Source organism: Pongo abelii, chromosome 1 (genome assembly GCF_028885655.2).
Source record: "Pongo abelii isolate AG06213 chromosome 1, NHGRI_mPonAbe1-v2.0_pri, whole genome shotgun sequence".
In the NCBI taxonomy this organism is placed as follows: Eukaryota; Metazoa; Chordata; class Mammalia; order Primates; family Hominidae; genus Pongo; species Pongo abelii.
This window is the reverse complement of record NC_071985.2, coordinates 129,367,077-129,391,384: the sequence shown is the minus strand read 5'-3', so window position 1 is coordinate 129,391,384 and position 24,308 is coordinate 129,367,077. Positions and strand designations below refer to the sequence as shown.

General features: G+C 34.1%; 1 protein-coding gene across 8 annotated transcripts in view; it reads left to right on the top strand.

Annotated features, from left to right (window-relative positions):
- Nucleotides 1-22,840, top strand: part of RNPC3 (RNA binding region (RNP1, RRM) containing 3) — a 30,155-nt gene extending 7,315 nt beyond the window's left edge. The window contains exons 3-15 of one of the 8 annotated variants that reach the window (XM_054536408.1): nucleotides 697-815; nucleotides 1,733-1,816; nucleotides 2,286-2,397; nucleotides 3,086-3,154; nucleotides 4,301-4,443; nucleotides 8,933-9,058; nucleotides 10,865-11,016; nucleotides 12,494-12,655; nucleotides 13,793-13,887; nucleotides 14,523-14,581; nucleotides 18,545-18,677; nucleotides 19,325-19,396; nucleotides 20,883-22,840. In XM_054536408.1, the coding sequence (XP_054392383.1) occupies nucleotides 2,320-2,397; nucleotides 3,086-3,154; nucleotides 4,301-4,443; nucleotides 8,933-9,058; nucleotides 10,865-11,016; nucleotides 12,494-12,655; nucleotides 13,793-13,887; nucleotides 14,523-14,581; nucleotides 18,545-18,677; nucleotides 19,325-19,384 (1,077 nt within the window). In that variant the 5' untranslated portion in view covers nucleotides 697-815; nucleotides 1,733-1,816; nucleotides 2,286-2,319 and the 3' untranslated portion in view covers nucleotides 19,385-19,396; nucleotides 20,883-22,840. 8 annotated transcript variants of the gene reach the window in all.
- Nucleotides 22,841-24,308: the final 1,468 nt, after the last annotated feature.

Below are 24,308 nucleotides of genomic sequence, written 5' to 3'. Positions count from 1 at the left end.
TAAGATCACCCTCCACACCCCTCACCACACACATTTCCAGAGCATAGCTAAGTAAAGACCCTTGAGTAGATGAGAGGATGGAATTTAGTATATAAGTTAAGCAGCTGGATTTAGATAGGCATGTGGATAGTTAATAGATGATAACAGACAGCATGCATATGCTAGTAGATGGGGAGTTATAGTGGGAGTCTATTCTCATGTCATCACTTCAGTTGTCTCAAAGTAGAAAACAAGGTGCTAAGCTAACGGAATACAAGAAAAATATTGTGAGGTTAAGGAACAAGGAGAAAGTACAAAATACTCTCTTAGATATAGGTGGAAAAAATAGACTAAGATTGTAATAAGTAATTTTGTGGCATAATTAAAGATCACCCTGAGATTTGTGGTAGTTTTTTAAATTGAAAGTGAGGCCAGGGAAATTTGTTAGTTTGTTTTCTAGCCATTTTCAGCTGCCCGGGTATAAGCAGAGCTGGCATAAAGTGGGATTTAGCCAGATTTTTATTTTCCTAAGTTATAGGAAGTAGTCCTTTAATAAGTAATAAAGGCTTGATAGCCTGAGATTAAAATTAAATTAGGAAATAGTCAAGGAACTGTTTACAGCATTAGCAAAAAAAAAAAAAAAGTATAAAAATTGGTCTCTAACAGATCATTTTTGGTACAATTGTGAAATGTTTACTCTTGTTCTTTTAACTGAAGGCACTGACAAGACTCCATCAACTGAAACTTTTAGGTCATACTTTAGTCGTTGAATTTGCAAAAGAGCAAGATCGAGTTCACTCCCCATGTCCCACTTCAGGCTCTGAAAAAAAAAAAAGGTATAGATAATACATTTTTGTAACATTTTTAAAGTGTGTTTTTTTTTTAATCAGTTATACAGTTATTGTATTGTTTTCAGACTAGCAAGTACGTAATTGGAAGAGTAATGACAGATTTTTCCATTAAACCTAGTACAGTAAAACAGTATGTTTATTTTTGCTGCTAATTGTGCATTAGGAACCAGATTTAATACTACGGGTTAATCATTGTGAAGTGGGAAGGGAGTGGGCTGAAATGAATTCATCTTCAACTTTCAATGGAGGGAAAATAACTAGTATGAACTCTTTGTATCAGAGATACCACAGTGTCATGAAATCAAGACTGGCATTTTGTTTCCGGCTGTGACTCTTTGTAGTACAGCTTCACAAATTTGCTTTACACTAGTGGTTCTCAAAGTGTGGTCCCTAGATCAGCTGTATCATCTATAAACTTGATCAAAATACAGAACCTTGAGCTTTAACCCAGTCTTACTGAATCAGAAACTTGATTGAGGGATGGAAGGGATGGGAAAATGTTGTGGAAGTCTATGAGTTTTAATAAACTCTCCAAGTGATTTTGACACACATTAAAGACATTTGATTACCACTGTTTTATGCCATGTAAACTTTAGTTTTATTTTTGTTCAGTGACAATTATGCCATCTTCATAGTCTTGCTATGAAGAGTATATGAAAATATGTAGTGCTCAACGTAATAATAATACAGAAAGGATTCAGTGAAGGTTAATTTTAGTTAATTTTAGTTCCCTTCCCATTTATTGGTGTTTGCTTGAGAAATACTTGAAAGTTTTTTTTTTTTTTTTTTAATATATAAAACTGTTTTTATAATGACATGTTTGAAAAGGTAATTTATCTTTTCTGTGTGCAGTTTTTCACTCTTTGGAAAGATAAGGTTAACTTTGATTCTGTATGTCCCAGGTCTGATGACCCTGTTGAAGATGATAAAGAAAAGAAAGAACTTGGTTATTTAACAGTAGAAAACGGAATTGCACCAAACCATGGGTTAGCATTTTTGTTTGCTTTTCTTTTGCTTTTGTTCTGTGTTATATACAGATACACAGATATCTTACTGCTTTTTGCTTATTGTATATTGTGATATACAGATATCTTATTGCTTATTGTATATTGTGTTATATACAGATATCTTATTGCACATAAGATAATTTTAAAAAACAAAGATATTTAATGTCATCCATGTTTTTAATATGTTGAATAAACATTTCGAGTTATGAGTTTGTCATTGAATTCAGTGCAGAGAAAGCATCTATTAAAATGTTCAGAGCTACAAGATAAACCTCTGCCAAGAAATGCAGTAGCTTATTTTTCTTTTTAAATGTACTTTGGATCTTTTAGGAACAGGGTAAATCTAATGTACTCTATCATTTGAGCGGTGTGTTTATCAGATTACCTAAAATGAGTTACTGATATGAAATTATTAAAACAAGCATCTTAAATGTTTTTTATTTTATAGGCTGACTTTTCCTTTAAATTCATGCCTCAAGTATATGTACCCACCACCTTCCAGCACAATCCTAGCCAACATCGTAAATGCCTTGGCAAGTGTGCCTAAGTTCTATGTACAGGTAAGTAGAATAAAACTTTTCCTAAAAGGACTTGTTTGTATAGCTTGATACTTTATTTTTCATGCTGATTCTCATAAAAGTAATCAGCCTAATTCTAGACAGCCAGTGATACAGTATTTTAAATGTAATTAAATATTTTCTACTTTCAAGTAGAGACTTTTATAAGGTATAGTATAAGTGGATAGTAATAAACAGAAGCTAGTTTGGGAAATGTAATTTGTGATAATTCTCTATTACTTTAGAATACATCATTAACATAGAGATTCTTAAAAGAAAAGTTATAGTAGACCCCTGAGCAAATGCTTAAAAATATTGGCAGTAATAACATATTTTTTTGAAGTACAAAGTATAGATGATGTTTTTTTTTTATGTATTTCTCTGTTTTATAATTTTACAATAATTGTGTTAAAGATATAAAATAATTTCAGTAGTTTTTATATTGCAAGAACATTACATTCTTAGCGATGGGACTAATTGAACATGTAGAATTGACATTTTAGGAAGGTTAATCTGAGATATACTAATGCCTTGTTTTACCTTATGCAGAGATTATAAAGGCAAGAGATGGGCAGGTCTTCCTTTACACTCAATTAGTAAATAGTGTTATAGCAAAGTTTCTTAGTACATAAAATACAAGATGTGAGTTGAATCATTTTATATGTGAATTTAAATGTCTTACCACTTTAAGGTCCTTCATCTTATGAATAAAATGAATTTGCCCACACCTTTTGGACCAATTACTGCGCGACCTCCCATGGTAAGAAAGCTCTTAGAATTTCCAAGTCCAAATTTCTCTTCCTGAATGGGATTATTGAGGCTGAATTATACAGGTGTTGTAGCAACCTCTGATGTACATTGAAAATAAGGAACGGATATAAAGTAATATGATGATAATAGTAGAACTGAGAACTGTAAGTGAGGAAAAGACAGAATATGAAAGAAATGCTTTTGTCAATAAAGGCTATCATTTCATCCAGTGTTGTTAAGTTTTTTGAGCCAAAACATTGTGCCATCCTATAAGGTAGTTACACTTAACTAAATTATCTAAAGATTTCATAGTTCTGGTTTTGTCACAAATAGAGCTTTGTTTGCAAAAGACGAAAAAGGGGGCTGATATTTTTATTAGACTTGACTATGCAAATCTGTCAATAATTTAGAAGTAGGCTATACCTGCTCTTGAGTAATTTTAGTTGTTATTTTGCTATAGTACTCCTAGTATATTTATTAATAGCAATGCAAAATTATTAATACTTTGAGTGTTCATATATGAATAGAAGACAATGTGGTTTGGGATTTGTTGCTTTTCTAATGTATGTACTATTAACTTTAGGATTTGTTTTTTTTTTCTTTTTGTAACCTCAACACCTACTCAATGCTTGATATATTACTGGAGAATTAATTAAGGTTATACTAGCTGCTGTTAACAAATAAATTCTTAGTCATTTAATACAATAAAAGTTATTTTTGGTTATGTCAGATCCTTTCCAAAAGTAGAGCAGAGGGATATTTTGTTCTACTGAGCCATGAAAAACACCTGAATTGTTTTGACCATGTGGCTTCCCAGGTTGATGAAGACATTGCTATACAGTCTGCAGATCAGGAAGGAAGAATTGTATGTGGGAGTTTTTAATGGTCTCATTTCATTGGCTATAACTCAGTTACAAGGGGAAATATAACTGCAGAGGAGCTTTGAAAACTTAGTTCAGCTGAGGGTAAAGGAAGAAGAGACAAATTTTGTGATCAGCTAGTGATCTGCCATACAAGGTGTTCCCTCAATATGTGTAGAATGTGTTTAAAAAAAAAAAAAACCATGTGATGGAAATGAGAATGAAGTATTCAAATGGAGTTTGTTCTATAAATATTTTAGACTGCCATAGTATTTTTGTTTTATTCTTTTAATTAGTATGAAGACTATATGCCATTGCATGCACCTCTTCCACCCACATCTCCTCAGCCACCGGAGGAACCTCCTTTGCCAGAGGAGGATGAGGAGTTATCTAGTGAAGAATCAGAATATGAAAGCACTGATGATGAGGACCGACAGAGGTTTGTAACATGAAATATTTGTTTAGTTTCCAAGAAACATAGAATATAAGAAAGAGATTCTTGCTCTCCCTAGGTTTTGTGTGTATAATTCTTAATAATTTCGGGTGATTAGAATTTGTCCTCAGCCCCCCAACACCTCAAGCATATATAGAAGCTATAAATTAAGACCTGAGAATAGATAACAAGACCTAAGTGAAAATTTTTGGATTATGCATAATTTTTTAGATTGATGATTATGGTATTATAAAGTACGTTTGAGCCTTGTCATTTGTGGATTCCATATTTGAGAATTTGCCTATATGATAAAATTTATTTGTGACTTCAAAATCAATAATCGATGTGCTTTTTATTTTTTATTATTATTATTATTTTTTTTTTGATACGGAGTTTCGCTCTTATTGCGCAGGCTGGAGTGCGATGGTACGATCTCAGCTCACCACAACCTCCGCCTCCCAGGTTCAAGCGATTTTCCTGCCTCAGCCTCCCGAGTAGCTGGGATTACAGGCATGCGCCACCATGCCTGGATAAATTTTTGTATTTTTGGTAGAGACGAGGTTTCTCCATGTTGGTCAGGCTGGTCTCAAACTCCCAACCTCAGGCGATCCGCCTGCCTCAGCCTCCCAAAGTGCTGGGATTACAGGCATGAGCCATGCGCCCGGCCTCAATGTGCTTTTTAAAGTTTTTTTGTGGAAATGGACATTGTACCATGTGGTGAAAAATTTGAGTCAGCCAACACACACGTTCCCAGATAAAGTCAAATAAAAACACCCTCTGCCTTCTCGTTTCAGTTCTTATACTACAAACAAGTATCCTTTTCATGGTCTGTTCAGCACTACCTTTTTTCACATTTTTGAGTTTTTTTTTTTGTGACTCTTGTGTTTAAAATGGCCCTTGAGCATGGTGTTGAAGTGCTCATTAGTGTTCCTGAGCTCAAGAAGGCTATGTCGAGCCTGATGGAGAAAATATATTGCTTTCCTTCAGGCCAGAGTTACAGTAGTATTGACTGTGAGTCAATGTTAATGAATCAACAGTGTATATTAAGTAAGGTGTTCTTAGACATAAACACATATCAAACAAGGTAATGTATTGATCAGATGACAAGATGTTGTAAACAAAGGCTTCCAGGAACCTAATGCTGAATTTTCCTAGGGACAGTGAATTAGTGTTTATGATAACCTTAGAACGTAACTACTGCAAATAATAAAAATTGACCATGGTCATGTTTTGACAGATGCTTATTCTTCTGGACTCTACTTACCTCAGAATAATTTCTAGAGTAATTCTTTAGGATTTCATACAAAACTATTCATAGTAACTACTGCAGATGAATTATTCTTTTTATTGATAGTTCTTGGCAATCTATGCATTTTATTTAAGGATTCTGACAAAGAATAGTACATTGTTAATAATGGTCATGTATATAATCCACAGCCTGGCTTAGAACAGGAATTGCCAAACTGTTTCTTTATTGGTCCAAAGAGTAAATATTTTTGACTTTGAGAGTCATGTGGTCTCTGTTGTGGCTACTCAGTTCTGCCCTTGTAGTAGGAAAGCATCCATAGATAGTATATCTAATGAGTTGGTGTGGCCTTTTTCCAACCAGACTTTAATTACAAAAACAGGCAGCTAGCTGGATTTGGTCATTGAGCTGTAGTTTGTCAACCCCTATCTGCAGGACTCTAATGGGAAAATGATTGAAATCTTAGGTGACTGCACGGAAGAGGTGGTATATAGGAGGCGTGAATGGTTGGCATGAGGCAGAACCCAAGCAGACTCTGAGCAACATATACAAATAATTGCAATTTGACTGAGTCAGTGTCCACCCAAGTAGTGGTACAATGTGCAGTATATTCTCTTTCTAAGGGAAGAGTTAAAATCAAAGCATAGGTGGGGCTAAAACTATAAAATGAGAGTGAATACGGTATCTGTCTTAAACAGAGACATTTAGGGAAGCTGGCAGTTCCTGATAGATGGTTACTTTAACTTGAGTGTTAACTGTGGGCTAATTACTTAACCTCTGTGAACTTCACTTTCTTTATAAAAATAATGATAATAAACCAGGAAGAAGTTGAATCTCTGAATAGACCAATAACAGGATCTGAGATTGTGGCAATAATCAATAGCTTACCAACCAAAAAGAGTCCAAGACCAGATGGATTCACAGCCGAATTCTACCAGAGGTACAAGGAGGAACTGGTACAATTCCTTTTGAAACTATTCCAATCAATAGAAAAAGAGGGAATCCTCCCTAACTCATTTTATGAGGCCAGCATCATCCTGATACCAAAGCCGGGCAGAGACACAACCAAAAAAGAGAATTTTAGACCAATATCCTTGATGAACATTGGTGCAAGAATCCTCAATAAAATACTGGCAAACCGAATCCAGCAGCACATCAAAAAGCTTATCCACCATGATCAAGTGGGCTTCATCCCTGGGATGCAAGGCTGGTTCAATATACGCAAATCAATAAATGTAATCCAGCATATAAACAGAACCAAAGGCAAAAACCACATGATTATCTCAATAGATGCAGAAAAGGCCTTTGACAAAATTCAACAACCCTTCATGCTAAAAACTCTCAATAAATTAGGTATTGATGGGACGTATCTCAAAATAATAAGAGCTATCTATGACAGACCCACAGCCAATATCATACTGAATGGGCAAAAACTGGAAGTAATTAGAAATGCTATAGTAACCTGGCCAAACCCTTTTTTGTTTGTTTACTTAGGTTTCCATTAAAGGATATAGTGAGGAATTCTGCCAGTAATTCATCTTGAGTCCTGAGAGAGAACATAGCCTTTGCATGTACCAAGCTCTAGTTTCATGCTTCTCTGTTATCTTCAGGAAATGTAACAAGACCTAAACTATACAAAAGAAAAATGGTACAGGTTGAGTATCTCTAAACTAAATCTGAAATCCAAAATGCTTCAGACTCTGAAATTTTTTGAGTACCAGTATGATACCACATATGGCTGGCTTAGTGACACCTTTGCTTGTTTTCTTTCTTTCTTTTTTCTTTTTAAGACAGGGTCTTACTCTTTTGCGCTAACTGGAGTGCAGTGGTGCAATCATGGCTTACTGCATGCTCAACCTCCCGGGCTCAAGCAATCTGCCCGCATCAGTCCCAGTAGCTGGGACTACAGGCATGTGCTACCACACCTGGTTAATATTTTTCATATTTTTGTAGAGATAGGGTTTCACCATGTTGCACAGGCTCGTCTCAAAATCCTGGGCTCAAGTAACCCACCCTCCTTGGCCTCCCAAAGTGCTGGGATTATAGGCGTGAGCCACCATGTCCAGCCAACACTTTTGCTTTCTGATGTTTCCATGTACACAAACTTTATTTCATGTACAAAATTATTAAGAATATTGTATAAAATTATCTTCAGTCTTTTGTGTATAAGTTGTATATGAAACGTAAATGAATTTCGTGTTTAAATTTGTGTCTCATCCCCAAGAGATCTCAGGTATATGCAAATATTACAAAACTGGTATACTTCTGGTTCCAGCCATTTTGGATAAGGGGTGCTCAACCTGTACTATTCATTTATTCAGCCAATAATTACTGAATATATGCCTAGCACTCTTGTAGAGACTTGGTGTACTTCGGGTCAGCAATTTATAAATATAGACATATACTTTGAATAAGTAAATTTTTTCATAAAGTTTTTGGTAAACCATCGTTTTTTAAAAGGGTTTAAATTACAGCATATGTTTTCATTTTTCTTCAGGGAAAAAAGGTTTAAAGCTTATTTGAACAATACCCTCCTTCCTCTCTTTTGTATTTTGTTGTGTGTGTATTTTGCAAATACAACCCTGAGAAGTAGAGCTGGGACTAGCGGTTTCCAAGTTCCTGCTCTGTAGATGGTACAGTAGACAAGATCTATCTTTAATATTAAATATTCATACTCTTAATAGAGAAAAGCTATCTATGTACAAGGTGTTGTCACTTCCTGAAACTACTCCAGAGCATAGTACAGTATTTGAAAACGGTTCTCAAGTGATTTAAGTTACCTTATTTATAGAATGATTTGCAACAGTTATGCACAAAATGCTTTTAAATGACATATTTCAGTCCAGGCTCTGTTTAATAATTAGAATATGAATAAGAATGATTTAAGAACATTAATATTATATCGATTTTATTATTGTATCTTGTTCAGCTGTTTGGCATGTGGTCCAGCCATTTTATTTAGGCAACTGCTTATGATGAAACGTACATTTTAAAAATTGATAACATGTAATTAAGTCTATTTTTAATTTTTTGTAAGTAAGATGAAAGCTAAGCAAGGCAATTTAGTATTTGAGCTTTTATCAAATTGATTATCTCTTAATTGATGGTGTTCTATATATTTGATGTAAGTAAATCATTTTATAATTTAAATTATACACCAAAATACAAATTTAACTTTAATAGAAACAGTGGTAAATAGCTATGCTTCTAGAAAGGAAATTTTGTTTATCATCCCTTTCCTCATTGTAGAATGAACAAATTAATGGAACTAGCAAATCTTCAGCCCAAAAGACCTAAAACAATAAAGCAGCGCCATGTGAGGAAAAAGAGAAAAATAAAGGATATGTTGAATACACCTTTGTGTCCTTCACACAGGTAATTTTATTTGAACTATGAAATGAGGGTTGTCTGTATGTACTTTGTTTACTTGCTTAATTTACATCATTCTTCAATCTGGCATTTGTTTCCTGTCGGTGTTCTTGGTTTACATTGGCTTCCTAGTTGCCAAATTTACAAATATTTATAATTCTCTGACAGTTGACCACTACTCTCTTCTCTGTCATAAGCCTTAAGGTATTTGCTTCCAGCTTCCTGTCTGCAGACTCAGAATATCTTATAGGCACTTAAGATATTGTCCAAAACAAAATTCATTTACTTTCCTTTCATCATTTCTTTTCTCTTTCTCCTCGTGCATTTACAGTTTTGTTAGTGACATTACTGTCACTAGTGTAATATATTAGTGAATAATGTCACTAATATAAACACCAGTGTGTTTATATACAGTTATTTAGTTTCTCTTAACTCCATCACCTGATATCAAACATTTTTTACTTAAAAAGTACCCAGCAGATAAAAATTCACATATCTTTACTTGGCACACAGGACCCACCCAAGTGCCTTTAAGTATTTATTGAATGTATGGTAAGGTTTTCTGCTAAATATTGTGTGTAGTTTGAAGCATGCTTTTAAAGTTTAATGCTGTCTTTTCAAACAGTGAGTTAATAGTCTTAATAAGCCAAATGCACAGATGATTATTGCATTAGCAATTATAATACATGACATAGGAAATATAAACTAAGAACTAAAAGGTTGTGAGAAAAGAGAGGTCCCAGCCAGTTGAGAAATTTGAAAAGGTTATAAGAGAGAGGAGACATTTGAGCTGGCCCTTTAAGGAGGGGAGACAAAAATTAGGCAGGGAAACTGTATCCTATGTGAATGGAAGAATAAAAGGAAAGTTTCCAGAGGTAGGAAAATTTATTGAATAGGAATAGAAATGATGAAAGGGAAAGCTAGAAGGATGTGAAACCTCCCCTAAATGTTAGGCGATGGAGTTTGAATTTATTGAAGAAGCCATTGGAACGCCATTGATATTTTTAAAAATTAAGAATTCCTTTTGCACTACTTTTGTAATAAACTTCCTAAAGAATTTGCAGATTTGGGATAAGGGTCAGACCGTAGTTATCCAAGAATGTTAGTAGATATACGTTACCTTTCCATTGTGTTTTGGACATTTTGTTATAGTCCAGAAGTTGCCAGTAAAATGATACTTGTTTTATACATTTTTGATTTGGAGTATTTTACGTTTTTTTTCCCTTTGAATCTCTATAGTGACACTGAACAATAGAAATTAATGTGACCCACATTAAAATTGTATGAAAACATAATGTAAAATATCTTGATAACTTTTTATATTGATTGTATGCTGAAATAATATTTTGGATATGAGAAATATTAAGTTATATTATCAATATTTCATCTGTTTCTTTTCATGGTTTTAATGTGACTACTGACAATTTTAAGTCATCAAAGTTTAGTGTTATATAGATATGTTTAAAATATCAAACATAGAATGCACTGTTTTGCATATTGGTAAATATCCTGGGGTTTAGAATCAATAGTCATCAAATCCCTTCTCTGTCGTTTACAGAATGACCTTAGACAAATTATTGACATCGCTGAATCTCAGTCTTTTTATGTGTAAACTAATAATTTAGTAGTACCTATATGAGAGCATTAAAGTTTATTAAACTAATAAGTTTAAGTCACTCACTTTATTGAATATCAAGTGTAGCGAGTCCTTTGTCAGTGTTAACTTTTAAAATTTAAAGTAAACTTGAAATAATATTTTACTCAGGATTTTATTTGCAATTACAAACTAATGCTATGATTGTTTTTAAATAGCAGTTTACATCCAGTGCTGTTACCTTCAGATGTATTTGACCAACCACAACCTGTAGGTAATAAAAGAATTGAATTCCATATATCTACCGACATGCCAGCTGCATTTAAGAAAGATTTAGAAAAGGAACAAAATTGTGAGGAAAAAAATCATGGTAAGGATATTCTAGTTATTTCACATGCTGAAATCAACTTATTGTGTTAGAATTAAGTTTTACATATAATGTTTCGTATTTTAGTATTTGTCAACTTTATTTAAAATATGCAATTAATGTTTCCTCAAAATCATGGAATAATATCTGCTTTCAACTTTTTTATATAACAGAAATTGATGGTAAACGGTGAGATTGTCACTGTTACCCTTTGCTAGTAATGACCTCTAGAATGAAATTTAGTGCTTTTTGCTGATGTTTACACTAAAAATATAATGGAGTTTCTTTTATTGACTTTTTCATTGCTTGTTTCATGTCGTGGCCTATGGTTTTATTAGTGTAACTATATTAATACTGGTTAGAAAACAAGCAATGTGACTATTTCGTGAGTTGTGGACTTAATGTAAATATATATATATATATTTTTAATCCAAAAGACATGGAAGATTGTTTGCCAAGAATACTATTCTTAAGTTTAAAACAAATGTATTGAAATTACAGATTTTTTTTACTTGTTTTAACCATGAATTTGATGATATAATGGTGTTCTTTTGTTCTTTAAGTCTTTATTTTGAAATTTCTGAAGTAATACAAGTTGATAGAAATGTAACCAAAAAAAGTAAAATCGTTAAAAAGTTAACACCTCAAACCTCTCTCTCCTCTGTCCTACTACCTAAAGGCAAATACTGTTAGCAATTTGGTATGTGTATATACGTACGTGTGTGTGTGTGTGTGTGTATATCCTCCCAGACCTTATCCTGTACATGTATGAACACATTTCTCTCTTATTTTTTAAATGAACATTGTGTTTTGACGGTATTTATCATTCACTCAGTAATGACTTGTTGAAAGTTTGTTATCTAGCGGCCTCCATGGACAAGTTTGCTATGTTCTCTTTTTTTGAAGTTTACAATCTAGTGAGGGGTAGCTTACTATGTCAAAGCATAAACATCTACTTTACATTTTTTGGCTGTATAATAGCCCATAATATACTTTTGTCAATATCTTATCATGCCTTTTTCATAGAAGTTGAGGTTGTTTCCCTTCTTTTACTATTACAGAAAATACTGGAATATGTCTTTGCACATATATCTTTGAGCACTTGTGTGAATATAGGATAGAATTCTAGTAAGTATTACAAACATAGTGAGTGAAAAACCGTGACTAGTTTTAATTCCTATCTTGGATGGTGAGTGAGAATGTAGTGCCTTTTCAGGTAGCTCCTTTTTTATGTGTTTATTTAACATTTTTCTTTTTATAAATTTTTCTTATCTCATGGCTAGTCACCCTTTAACACAATTTTTTTTTTGCTATTTGGACCTTTATAGAAAATGTGTATGCCTCTTTTAGTATATTGAGAAACACCAAAGAATTTTAGTGCCAAAATATATATTATTAAATATAAAATAGGAGGTGGGGACCCAAAAACTATTTTTAAAGGAGAGATTCTTAATGGTTAATGTTAATATTGAACTCTTAGATTTACCTGCTACTGAAGTTGATGCATCCAATATAGGATTTGGAAAAATCTTCCCCAAACCTAATTTGGACATCACAGAGGAGATTAAAGAAGACTCTGATGAAATGCCATCAGAATGTATTTCTAGAAGGGAATTGGAAAAGGGCAGAATTTCTAGAGAAGGTAATGTCACGAAATAAACTAAGCACATATTCCATTTTACATATCTTTGACTCTATAGAAACAAAACAAATCTGTCATGCCATTTACCTTAAGGCAAATACTTTAAAACATCTCTCCGATTAATGTTTGTAATCACTTCTTCTGTTTTTTTTAAATACTCATACTTTATAGTGGAGGGAACATTCCTTTCCATACAGTGTTTCCAGTCTATATTTGGGAAAAAATTTTGTTTTCATTCCTAAAACTTTCATGTGGCATTTAAAATAAGTCAGTGTGTCCCATAAGTCTGGAGTTATATTTTCCAAATGCAGCTCATAGACTGTCACAAATACTGTGTCTGAGATACATACAAAGCGATTTAAAAAAAGGTGATAAGAAATACATGATTTTAGGATTTTATATCCTAACATGGTAATTTTCTACTTCTCAAAGACTTTTACTGTTTTAGTACATTGTCAGAAAATATTTAGAGGCTTTAGATTGATGTGTAACACATAATTTTTCCTATGGTAATGGGAAATAGACTTCCAGCTAGGATTTTTACACAAAACATCTATCTCATTTTCTAGAACGGATTACTGACATTAAATGAGAGGAGCTATACAAGGGTTCTTAGGCCATGGTTTGTCTGAGATGCCTGATACTGTGTTTACTTCATTCTTGCGTTTAAATATGGAGGTGGCTGATGGTTTGGGAAATTCACTTTAAGCAAAATAATTACCCAAATCAATTAACATATATACTTTGCTCTTTTTTATAACATGACTCATCTTAACGGACCTTTAATAGTAGATATTTTATTGGACAAATTGTAGTTACTCTAGAAGTCTGAAATTTTTAAAACAAAAGTTATATATATAAAGTTTTTAATATAATCAATTCAGATTTTCAGTGAGTATATTTAAACCCATTTGTAATATTGTTACTAATTTTATGTTACTAATTTTATGTAATATTGTTACTGATTAGTTCATATGAAAATTAACTAATTTTCATTTTATGTTAAAGTGAAAATTTTAACATTTTCATAAACCTTATTTTGTCTATTTAACAATTAGGTTTGAAAATTATAATTATCTTTAAAAACTTGCTTAAAATATTTTAATTTTATATCTTTTTTTTTTGTTTTTTAATAAGAAATGGAAACACTTTCAGTTTTCAGAAGTTATGAACCTGGTGAACCAAACTGTAGAATTTATGTAAAGAATTTAGCTAAACATGTTGAAGAAAAGGTAGGTGTAAATTGATTTTTTTTCATGTAAATGAAAATAATTTGAAGGTTTTATACTTAATGTGTTAAAGTCTGTTTGAAACTACCTTTAAGAATGTGGTTTTCTTACTGTGCTTCAGGGCATGACAAATGATTGTTTAGTATTTTCAGGTTAATTTTTTATTAAAATAATACTCATAGCTTGGGTTCTCTGGCAGTAAATACTGAGACAGAGTTTGGGGTATGTATTAATTTCCTAGGGCTAAGTGGCTGAAACAACAGAGATGTGTTGTCTCATAGTTCTGGAGGCAAACTGAAATCAAAAGTGTTGCAGGATTGGTTCATTCTGAGGGCTTTGAGTGAAGGATCTGTTCTGTGCCTCTCCCATAGCTTCTGCTGGTATGCAGAAGCTGACGAACTTTCACCTTCCTTGGCTTGTGGAAGCATCACCACAATTTCTGCCTTTGTACATAGCATACTCCCTTTGTGAGTATCTGTGTCCAAATTTCCCCTTTTGAAAGGCCGCCAGTCATATTAGATTAAAGTCTACCTTAGTCCAGTATGACCTCTTCTATTGATGCATTGATGTATTTATTTATTTATTAACAGTTTTTTTCCCTGGCTTTGTTATTTGTCTTTTTCTTATTGAAATTCTAGGACCTTAAATATATTTTTGGAAGATATGTTGACTTTTCATCAGAAACACAGCGAATCATGTAAGTGACAGTAAAATACAATCTTAAATTATATTTTGTTTTTATCTATTACAAATTTACCACTATTTTAATCCCGTCATTTTCCTTTTAGAGATAAAAATTATATGAAAAAGTTGGTCTATTCTCTTGCACAGTTAATCTTGTAGATGTCTAGAATAGGAGTTGGCAAACTCTTTCTGTAAATGGGCAGATAGTAAAAATTTAATATTTTTATTTTATTGCAGACCATACAGTGTCTGTTGGAATTACTCAGTTTTGTAGTTGTATTGTGAAGGCAGCCGTGAAACCTGAATGAATATTGATGGCTGCGTTCTAATAAAACTCTTTACAGAAACAGGTCAGTGATAGATTCCAACCTTAATCTTCCCTCTAAATACATGGTTCACAGACTTTAAGATTGCATAAGAATCACCTGGAAAGCCTGGCAAAACAGTTTTCTGGGCCCATCTGCAGAGAGTCTGATTTTCTGGGTTTCATTGAATTATATGTTTTTCTGTGTTTCTAAAACTTTTTTTTCTATGTCTAGAAACACATGAATTTGTGTTTCTAAAAAGCTCCTGGATGTTGCTGAAGCTTCTGATCCAAAGACTATGCTTTGAAAACCATTCTTTCAATGAATCATCCAGGAATATGTAGCAATGAGTCAAAACTTTTTAGATTCTTACTCTGACAGTAGATTGTCATCTTTTAAAAGAACTGCATTGAGCAAGGCTTCCAGTTTTGTGAAAGCAAAAGAGAGGGTTGTGATTTATAAATGTTATAAAAGCTAATGTGTTAGTCTGTTTTCACACTGCTGATAAAGACGTACCCGAGAATGGGCAGTTTACAAAGGAAAGAGGTTAAATGGAAAACTCACAGTTCCATGTGGCCAGGGAAGCCTGGATCCAGGCATTTCCATATATCCTCTGAAATCCAGATGGAGGCTCCCAAACCCCAATTCTTGACATCTGTGCACTGGCAGGCTCATCACCATGTGGGAGCTGCCAAGGCTTGACGTTTGCATCCTCTGAAGCCACCACCCAAGCTCTTTGTTGGCAGCCCCTTTCAGCCACAGCTGCCGTGACCAGGACGCAGAGCACCAAGTCCCTAGGCTGCACACAGTACAGGGACCCTGGGCCCGGCCAACAAAATCACTTTTTCTTCCTAGGCCTCAGGTGATGGGAGGGGCTGCCATGAGACCTCTAACATGCCCTGGAGACATTTTCCTCATTTTCTTGGGGATTAACATTGGGCTCATCATTACTTATGCAGATTTCTACAGCTGGCTTGAATTTCTCCTCTTTCTTCTCTTTCTTTTCTGTTGCATTGTCAGACTGCAAATTTTCTGAACTTTTATGCTCTATTTCCTTTTAAAACTGAATGCCTTAACAGCACCCAAGTCACCTCTTGAGTGCTTTGCTGCTTAGAGATTTCTTCCGACAGATACCCTAAATCATCACTCTCAAGTTCAAAATTCCATAAATCTCTAGGTCAGGGGCAAAATGCCACCAGTCTCTGCCAAAACAGAGAGTTTGCTGAAACATAACAAGAGTCACCTTTGCTCCAGTTCCCAACAAGTTCTACATCTCCATCTGAGACCACCTCAGCCTGTATTTCATTGTCCATATCATTATCAGCATTTTGGTCAAAGCCATTCAACAAGTCTAGTGAGTTCCAAACTTTCCCACATTTTCCTGTCTTCTTCTGAGCCCTCCAAACTGTTCCAATGTCTGCCTGTTACCTAGTTCCAAAGTTGCTTCCACATTTTTGGGTATCTTTTCAGCATTATCCCACTTTACTGGTACCAATTTACTGTATTAGTCTGTTTTCACTCTGCTGATAAATACATACCTGAGACTGGGCAATTTACAAAGGAAAGAGGTTTAATGGAAAACTCACAGTTCCACGAGGCCAGGGAAGCCTCACAATCATGGCAGAAGGCGAGGAGGAGCAAGTCACATTTTGTATGGCTGGCAGCAGGCAAAAAGAGCTTGTGCAGGCAAACTGCCATTATTTTAAAACCATCGAACCTTGTGAGACTCATGTACTATCACGAGAACACAGAAAGACCCACCCCTATAATTCAATCACCTTTCACAGTGTTCCTCCCATGACACATGAGAATTGTAGGAGTTACAATTCAAATGAGATTTGGGGACACAGAGCCAAACCATATCAGCTAATGTTTGGAGTTAGAATTTCATTCTTTACAATACCGTATTTGTTAATTCCAAAGTATGAAAGACTCCCTGTCATATAAATTAAAAGTAAGAAGAAGTAGAAAAGATAAGGTAAGAGGCTTTTGAGTGCAGATAAAATAAAGAAGTGACTATAACTAAATTTTGTTTTAATATTCAAGTGACACCAATACTTTAAAAATCTTATCTGGCCTATGTATTTTTTTACATAGGTATACACAAATGGAACTGTGTTTTACAGTTCTCTATTTATATCTCTTAGGGGCAAATACCTCTTCTTATCAGGGTGCCAAAATATTTTTTCTTCTGCTGGCCATGCAAAATGCTAGGTCTTTTTCTTTGTTGCCATCTTTGAGTCATGATTATAAGGAAAAACAAAATACTTTACTGCATTTTTTGATAGTTTTTTATGTTGTATTATTTTGGTAGTCTCATAGACTAAATATTAGGTAATATTTCAGTTGCAAATTACAATCTGATTTTTCTAAGTAGCTTTTGACTGAATTTCTCTCAAAAATTTCAAAAAATGAATACACTATGGAATAGTAGATCACTATATTAGGAATTTAAAAATTTGGTTTGTGTTTCTGACTTTAGATCTTAGCTATCTGCTTTGAAGAGTCACTCACTGTCTCTAGACATCACCTGTAAAATTATGGTTTTAATTAGATAATCATTGAGGTTCCTTTCTACTCCGAAATTCTGTAATTGCTTATAATAATATAATGAACTCTTGGCCAGGTGTGGTGGTTCACGCCTGTAATCCTAGCACAATGGGAGGCCGAAGCGGATGGGATCACTTGAGGTCAGGAGTTCAAGACCAGCCTGGCTTACATAGTGAAACCCCAACTCTACTAAAAATACAAAAATTAGCCAGGCATGGCGGTAGACGCCTGTAATCCCAGTACCCGGGGGGCTGAGGCAGGAGAATCGCTTAAACCCAGGAGGTGGAGGTTGCATTGAGCCAAGATCACGCCATTGCACTCCAGCCTGGGCAACCAAGCAGGACTCTGTCTCAAAAAAAAATAATAATAATAATAATATGATGAATTCTATAATTGCTTGTAACTGGCTGTTAATCCTTTCTGTTTTTCCATTCTTGGTTATGTAGTAGTTGTTGCTTTTTTAATCACTTGAGCAGATAGTGCCAGATTGTAAGGAACTTAAAAAATTGAGATAAATAGTAATTTAAGAAGTTTGCAGCCAGGTACGGTGGTTCACGCCTGTAATCCCAGCACTTTGGGAGGCCAAGGCGGGCAGATCACGAGGTCACGAGGTCAGGAGATCGAGACCATCCTGACTAACACGGTGAAACCCTGTCTCTACTAAAAATACAAAAAATTAGCCAGGTGTGGTGGCAGACACCTGTAGCCCCAGCTACTCAGGAAGCTGAGGTAGGAGAATGGCGTGAACCCAGGAGGTGGAGCTTGCAGTGAGCCGAGATCATGCCACTGCACTCCAGCCTGGGTGACAGAGTGAGACTCTGTCTCAAAAAAAAAAAAAGAAGTTTGGTTTTCTAGTTGCTAGTAGTATAATTTTTAAATCACATACTTTTATAATAGTTGAGAATAGTTAAAAATATATCTTAAACAAATACTACCTACTTGTAGAATCAATTTTAGTGCAGAACATGAAATATATTTTTAGAAAACTGAATAATTGACGTGCCTATCAAATGGTGTAGTCACTTTTATTTGAAATAGCAAAATTTTAGATTGTTCAACACATTTTCATTCACATCATTGAAACTGACATTCTCTGAATCAAAACTGTTTCTTCCTTCTAGGTTTGATATACGTTTGATGAAAGAAGGTCGTATGAAAGGACAAGCTTTCGTTGGACTTCCTAATGAAAAAGCAGCAGCAAAAGCCTTAAAGGAAGCTAATGGATATGTGCTTTTTGGAAAACCCATGGTGGTTGTATCCTTTAAATCCATCTATTTCAAAACTATATAATTTTTAGAAGGATATAACTGAAATTAATTTTCATGTTACCCTTTAGAAATTTCCACAATTGGCATTCTAGCAGTAGATATTCATTCGTTACAATTAAACCCACCTTACTGAGTCAGATGACAGTGTTATTTAGATTTTTTATAAAAGAGCTTCAGCAGCATGAGGTTGTTCAGTTTCAGCCAAGTTTAAATGTTTCATTTATGCAGCTCAAAAATACATAGTCATGCTAAGAGACTAGAGTATCCAGAAGTACATTTGGAGTCATAAAAGAACTAATTCATTTTATCATTTTATTGTAATTTATATTTCTACATGAGAATTTTAATAACTAGAGTATATCATTGATTAACCATCTTGCTTTTAGTAGTCAGTGCAGTTTGCAAACTAGAAATCGGCAAGATAGGTAAAGAAGGAAAGGCCCAGGTATCAAAAATAATGACTGTAAAGGAAAAGTTTATTATTAATTTCCTCTCAAGTCATGGAGAGAGGCAGGAGACGCTCAAGGTAAATTAAAAAACCATACTCCCACCATACTCTAGAAAGTTTTTGAGAATTATTTAGAAAAGATTACTTGCATATTCATGAAGGAAACCTTAATTTTAAATTATTAGCAGTTTGCTCGATCTGCTAGACCAAAACAAGATCCTAAGGAAGGAAAAAGAAAGTGTTAAAAATTAATAAAGGTAAGTGTGAATAAAACATAATAAAAAGACAAGACTAATTCTTGGGATAAAATTAAGAATAAAAGTTTGACAAAGTAGTAATTTAGGTATCTCTTATTTTTTTTTTTAAGGAAATACCTATCTGTGCAGTTAAGTCCCATTAAAAGTCAAAACTATAACTACAGATTAAAACCCATTTGTATGTGAAAATTAAGTTTGGAGAATGAATCTTATAAGGGGAGTGTGCCTATTACTCTTTTTTAACTTTTTCTGCCTATAGTAAAGCAATGGTTCTTAAACCCTAATATGTATCATATCACTTGGAGAGCCTAATAAAACAGATTCGTAGGTTCCTTCCTTCCCTGAAAGAGTTGATTTGGTAGGTCTGATGTGGGGACCTAGGGAAACTGTTTATACCAGTTTTCCTTTTAATGAGGGGATTTCCAGGATGCCGGACATTTAGTGCTGAAATGGGGAATATGTCTGGTAAGCCAGGACAGGTTGGTCACCCTTGTTGGCACCTGAAAATTTGCAAGATTAATGAGTTTTCAGGTAATGATGAGGCATCTGATCCAGAGACCACAGCTTGAAAACTCCTGGGAAAAACACTTACAGATACATTTTCTGACTCTTAAAATTAACCTAAAGCAAATGTTAAAATAAAAGTTAAAAAAAAAAAAAAAGGCCAAACTGTCATTAAAAATATTTCTGGCTGAGCACGGTGGCTCACCCCTGTAATCTCAGCAATTTGGGAAGTGGAGGGGGGTGGATCACAAGGTCCAGAGATCAAGACCATCCTGGCCAACATGGTGAAACCGAGTCTCTACTAAAAATACAAAAGTTAGCTGGGTGTGGTAGCGCATACCTGTAGTCCCAGCTACATGGGCGGCTGAGGCAGGAGAATCACTTGAACCTGCGAGGTGGAGGTTGCAGTGAGCCGAGATCAAGATCACGCGACTGCACTCCACACTGGCAACAGAGCAAGACTCCATCTCAAAAAAAAAAAAAAATTCTACAGTGCTGAGTATATAAAATTATTAACACACTTCACAACAATATATGTTTGTGGAGTTAAATATTTTTTGTCTTTAAAACAAGTAATTTTAATTCATACTTAATTTGATGATTAAATATGGTAGAATTAAGCATTTTAAATGTTAATGTTTGTTACATTGTTCAAGAAATAAGTAGAAATATATTCCTTTGTTTTTTATTTAAATTTTTGTTCCTCTGTAAACTAAAAGAACATGAAGTAATTGGTCACAATTACTGGTGTTTAACTGACAAATATGGGTAAATAAGGGAAAATTTTGTTTAATGTTTAGTCCCTCTGAGATGGCTTGAATATTTGAATTTTGTTGTACGTCTATACTGGGTAGTCACAAGTCTTATAAACACTTTAGAGGAAAGATGGATTTCAGTCTGTATTTTTAAAAATCATTTATTTGTAAATCTGGTGCTGAAAAATAAGAAAAAAATTAAACTGCATTCTGCTGTTCTTCTTTAGAAGCATTCCTGCGTAAATACTGCTGTAATACTGTCATGCAAAGTGTATCCTTTCTTGTCGTATCCTTTTTGGGGCAGTGTTTTTTTGTTTTTTTCCTAGAAATGTTTGTCCTTCCCCCACCTGTTGATCCAGGTTAAGGAATACTTTTTTACACTTTATTCAAATGAAATATTTCTAAAATTATTTGTATAGACTGAACAAATCTTTTATGTGTTTTTAGATTTGTTGAATTTTCTGTGCTGTCCTTTATATAATTTTTTGAGGGAAAGTTAGTGAATCAGGTCAACTTACTTAGAGAATGTGTTCATTTACTTTAACCCAGAATACAGTCTTGTTTTTTCAATTTGTATGTTTCCTAAACCTAATTCAATAACGTATGCTTTCTGTTGTGTAATATATCTGGTTTAGGTATTTATAATGTGTTTAAAATTAAATTGGGCAAGGGAAATGTTTTTCTTTTAAAAAGTACTTACATTGAAAATTAAGATGTCTGGATTACTATGTAAATTCTAGAGAGTAGCAGACCTCTCATCTGAAGTCTTAGTGAATCTCTTTTGACATAGATAGCAATAGAAGTATCTTTCTTCTTTCCCCTTTCTTTTTCTAAACAAGAGAAGAAAAGCATAATAGAGGGGAGAACACATAATGCCCACTAAGGGTAGTGCATTAAGTCTTGGCAGGTATATAGGAATAGTGGTTTCCAGACTGGTTGATGACCGTAATCACCAAGAACAGTGGTTCTCAGTCTTGGCTGCACATTACAGTGATCTGGAACTTAAATACTAATTTTAAAAGGGTGCAGTGGCTCATACCTGTAATCCCAGCACTTTGCAAGTCCGAGATGGGAGAATCACTTGAGCCCAGGAGTTTGATACCAGCCTGGGCAATGTAGGGAGACCCTGTCCCTACAAAAAATACAAAAATTAGCCAAGTGTGGTGGCTTGCACCTCTGGTCTCAGCTACTTGGGATGCTAAGGCAGGAGGATCACTTGAGCCCCAGAGGTTGAGGGTGCAGTGAAACATGATCACACCACTGCATTCTAGCCTGGGTGACAGAGTGAGACCCTCTCCCTCCTAAAAAAATCCTTAAGAAATATATTGATGCCTGGTTCCTTTGGTCAGAATTTTGATTTAAGGTGTTGGGAGTGTAGCACAGATGTTGGAATAAACCTCTCAAACTGATTTTAATATACAACCAAGGTCAAGAACCACCAAGGAAGAGTTTTTATGCATAAAGATTCCTGTACTCTGCCCTAGAACTAATACATGTGAATCTCTGGGAATGGAGTATAAGAATCAGATTTGAAAAGATTTCCTTAGTGATTCTAAGGACTGACCAGTTTGGACACTGCTTTGTTAGAGTAAAATAATTAGGTACCTAATATCAACCTAGCCATCCAACCTTATATTAATAACTAGGAAAATAAAGGGTTGGAGCCTCTGTGTTTCTTTGTTGAAAAATCTGCTTCTATTATTAGATCTATGAAAACAATTGAAAATTCTGTTATTATCACCTTAAAAGTACAAAACCTATAGATATTGAAAATGTAATTATTTTTCTGTAGGCATAGTTAAAATGATTTTGTAAATGTTATAAATCAGTTTCTTTATAAGCAGTTTATTTAGATACATTTTGTTATACTGACATGATTCACTAATTTTCTAACTATAAATGGTTCAGCTCTCAGTTATTTTTAAACTAATGACCTGTGTTATACTTACTGTTTTTAATGGGCTTTTATGATCTTTTAGGTTTTTTTGAATCCCGTGTCCTTCAAGTGCTTTCTAACTTTGAGAGGAAGAAATTGACCACCTGGACTGTGGAACTGTGCGTAACAGCTTTGAAAGTGTATTTAAAAATTAAATCTATATGCCTTTAAATCAGTGAATTGGAAACATATTACATGTATTTTAATGATTTTCCTCAAATATAATAAATTGTTTCCTTTCCAATAAAATAGTGTGTGTATTTTTTCTTTATCTGGTTTAACACATCTAGGAAAACATAATATTATAAAAACTATATAAATTTTATAATGTAATTTTTTTATGATTACAAATACTGCCTGTTAAAAATTCTTACCTGGATACCAAAGCACTTTCACTTTTTTTTTATTGTAATCTTGTTTTTTGTAATTATTTTATATTTGTCTGGCTTTGAGTTTTATTGGGCTTTTGGTTTTTTGGAAGTGGGGGATTTATCCCAATTTAGAAATTTGTATCCTTGCTGTAATACAGTCTTCCATTTTTGTTCCCCCAAATCTTTCATCTGTCAGAACGTCACTCAAAGGTGAAAATATTTCCCACATAAAATTATTCTGTTCCTTTATTGAAATGGGTTTCAGCTGTATATATGTAGGAAAACTTTCGTTTTTTTATTTGATTCATTCTTATAGATACTTTCTTGAGGTTGTGATTACACCTTTACCTGAAGAGGCACTGCCCAAAAAGACTCAGCTCTTCTGTAAAAATCCTGTTGTGAATCATAGCTTCTTACCTTTTACAGCATCGTGAGGTAGGGAGAGGAAGAACATTAGAGATAGGAATTAGAAGCATGGAGAAGTGAACCCTGGAGCATCCCAATGGTGAGATATCTAGTAATTAAAGAACTATTAAAGAAGACTAAGGAAGAATAGCTAGAAGCTAAATGAAGAAAGTATATCAAATAGGAAGGAGTGATCAAATATATTAGCTCTGTTGATAAGTTATGAAAGATGAGTTCTCAGGATGAAGCATTGGGTAGAGCAACATTTGGGAACTTGATGTTGACAAACTTGGTGGATGTCAGGAGTAAGGGTATTCAAGAGAATTTTGAAGAAGAATTTAATATAGTGAGTATCGAAGACAACTCTTAAAGAGTCTTGCTTTCAAGGGGTTGTGAGAAATGGGTTGTTAATGGAGGGCAATGTAGTAACAAAAAGCTGTTTATTTTAAGATCGATGATACAGCAGGTTTGTATGCTAATCAGACTGATTCAGTAGAGGGAAAAAACATAATGCAGGAAAGAGAGGGATATTGCTGAAGCCATAGACCTGGTATACAAATAGAAGGGTTAGTTTTAAAGATAGGCACACAAACAGCTCATTAGTAACAGTAGGATGAAGGGCAGATTATGGAGTTCTACATGTTGGTAGTTCAGTAAATAGGAGCATGTCAAATTTTTGTTATATTTTCTCAGAGAAATAGGAAACAAGGTCATAAAGAGGGAGGAAGTCATGAAGGATTAAGGAAGGAAAAGGAGATGTAAAATGGGTAGCCAGGAATGTAGGAAAGTAAACATACTCTTAGGCAATCTGTGGTTTATTTAAATGATATCAGTCAATGTGGTTTTGTGTTTTTCTCCAGTTAAGTTCAGCATAGGTGCTGTCACTGAATAAGTACAGAATTCAATTTAACTAAAGTTGAGATTTCCCTAGGTGAATAAGA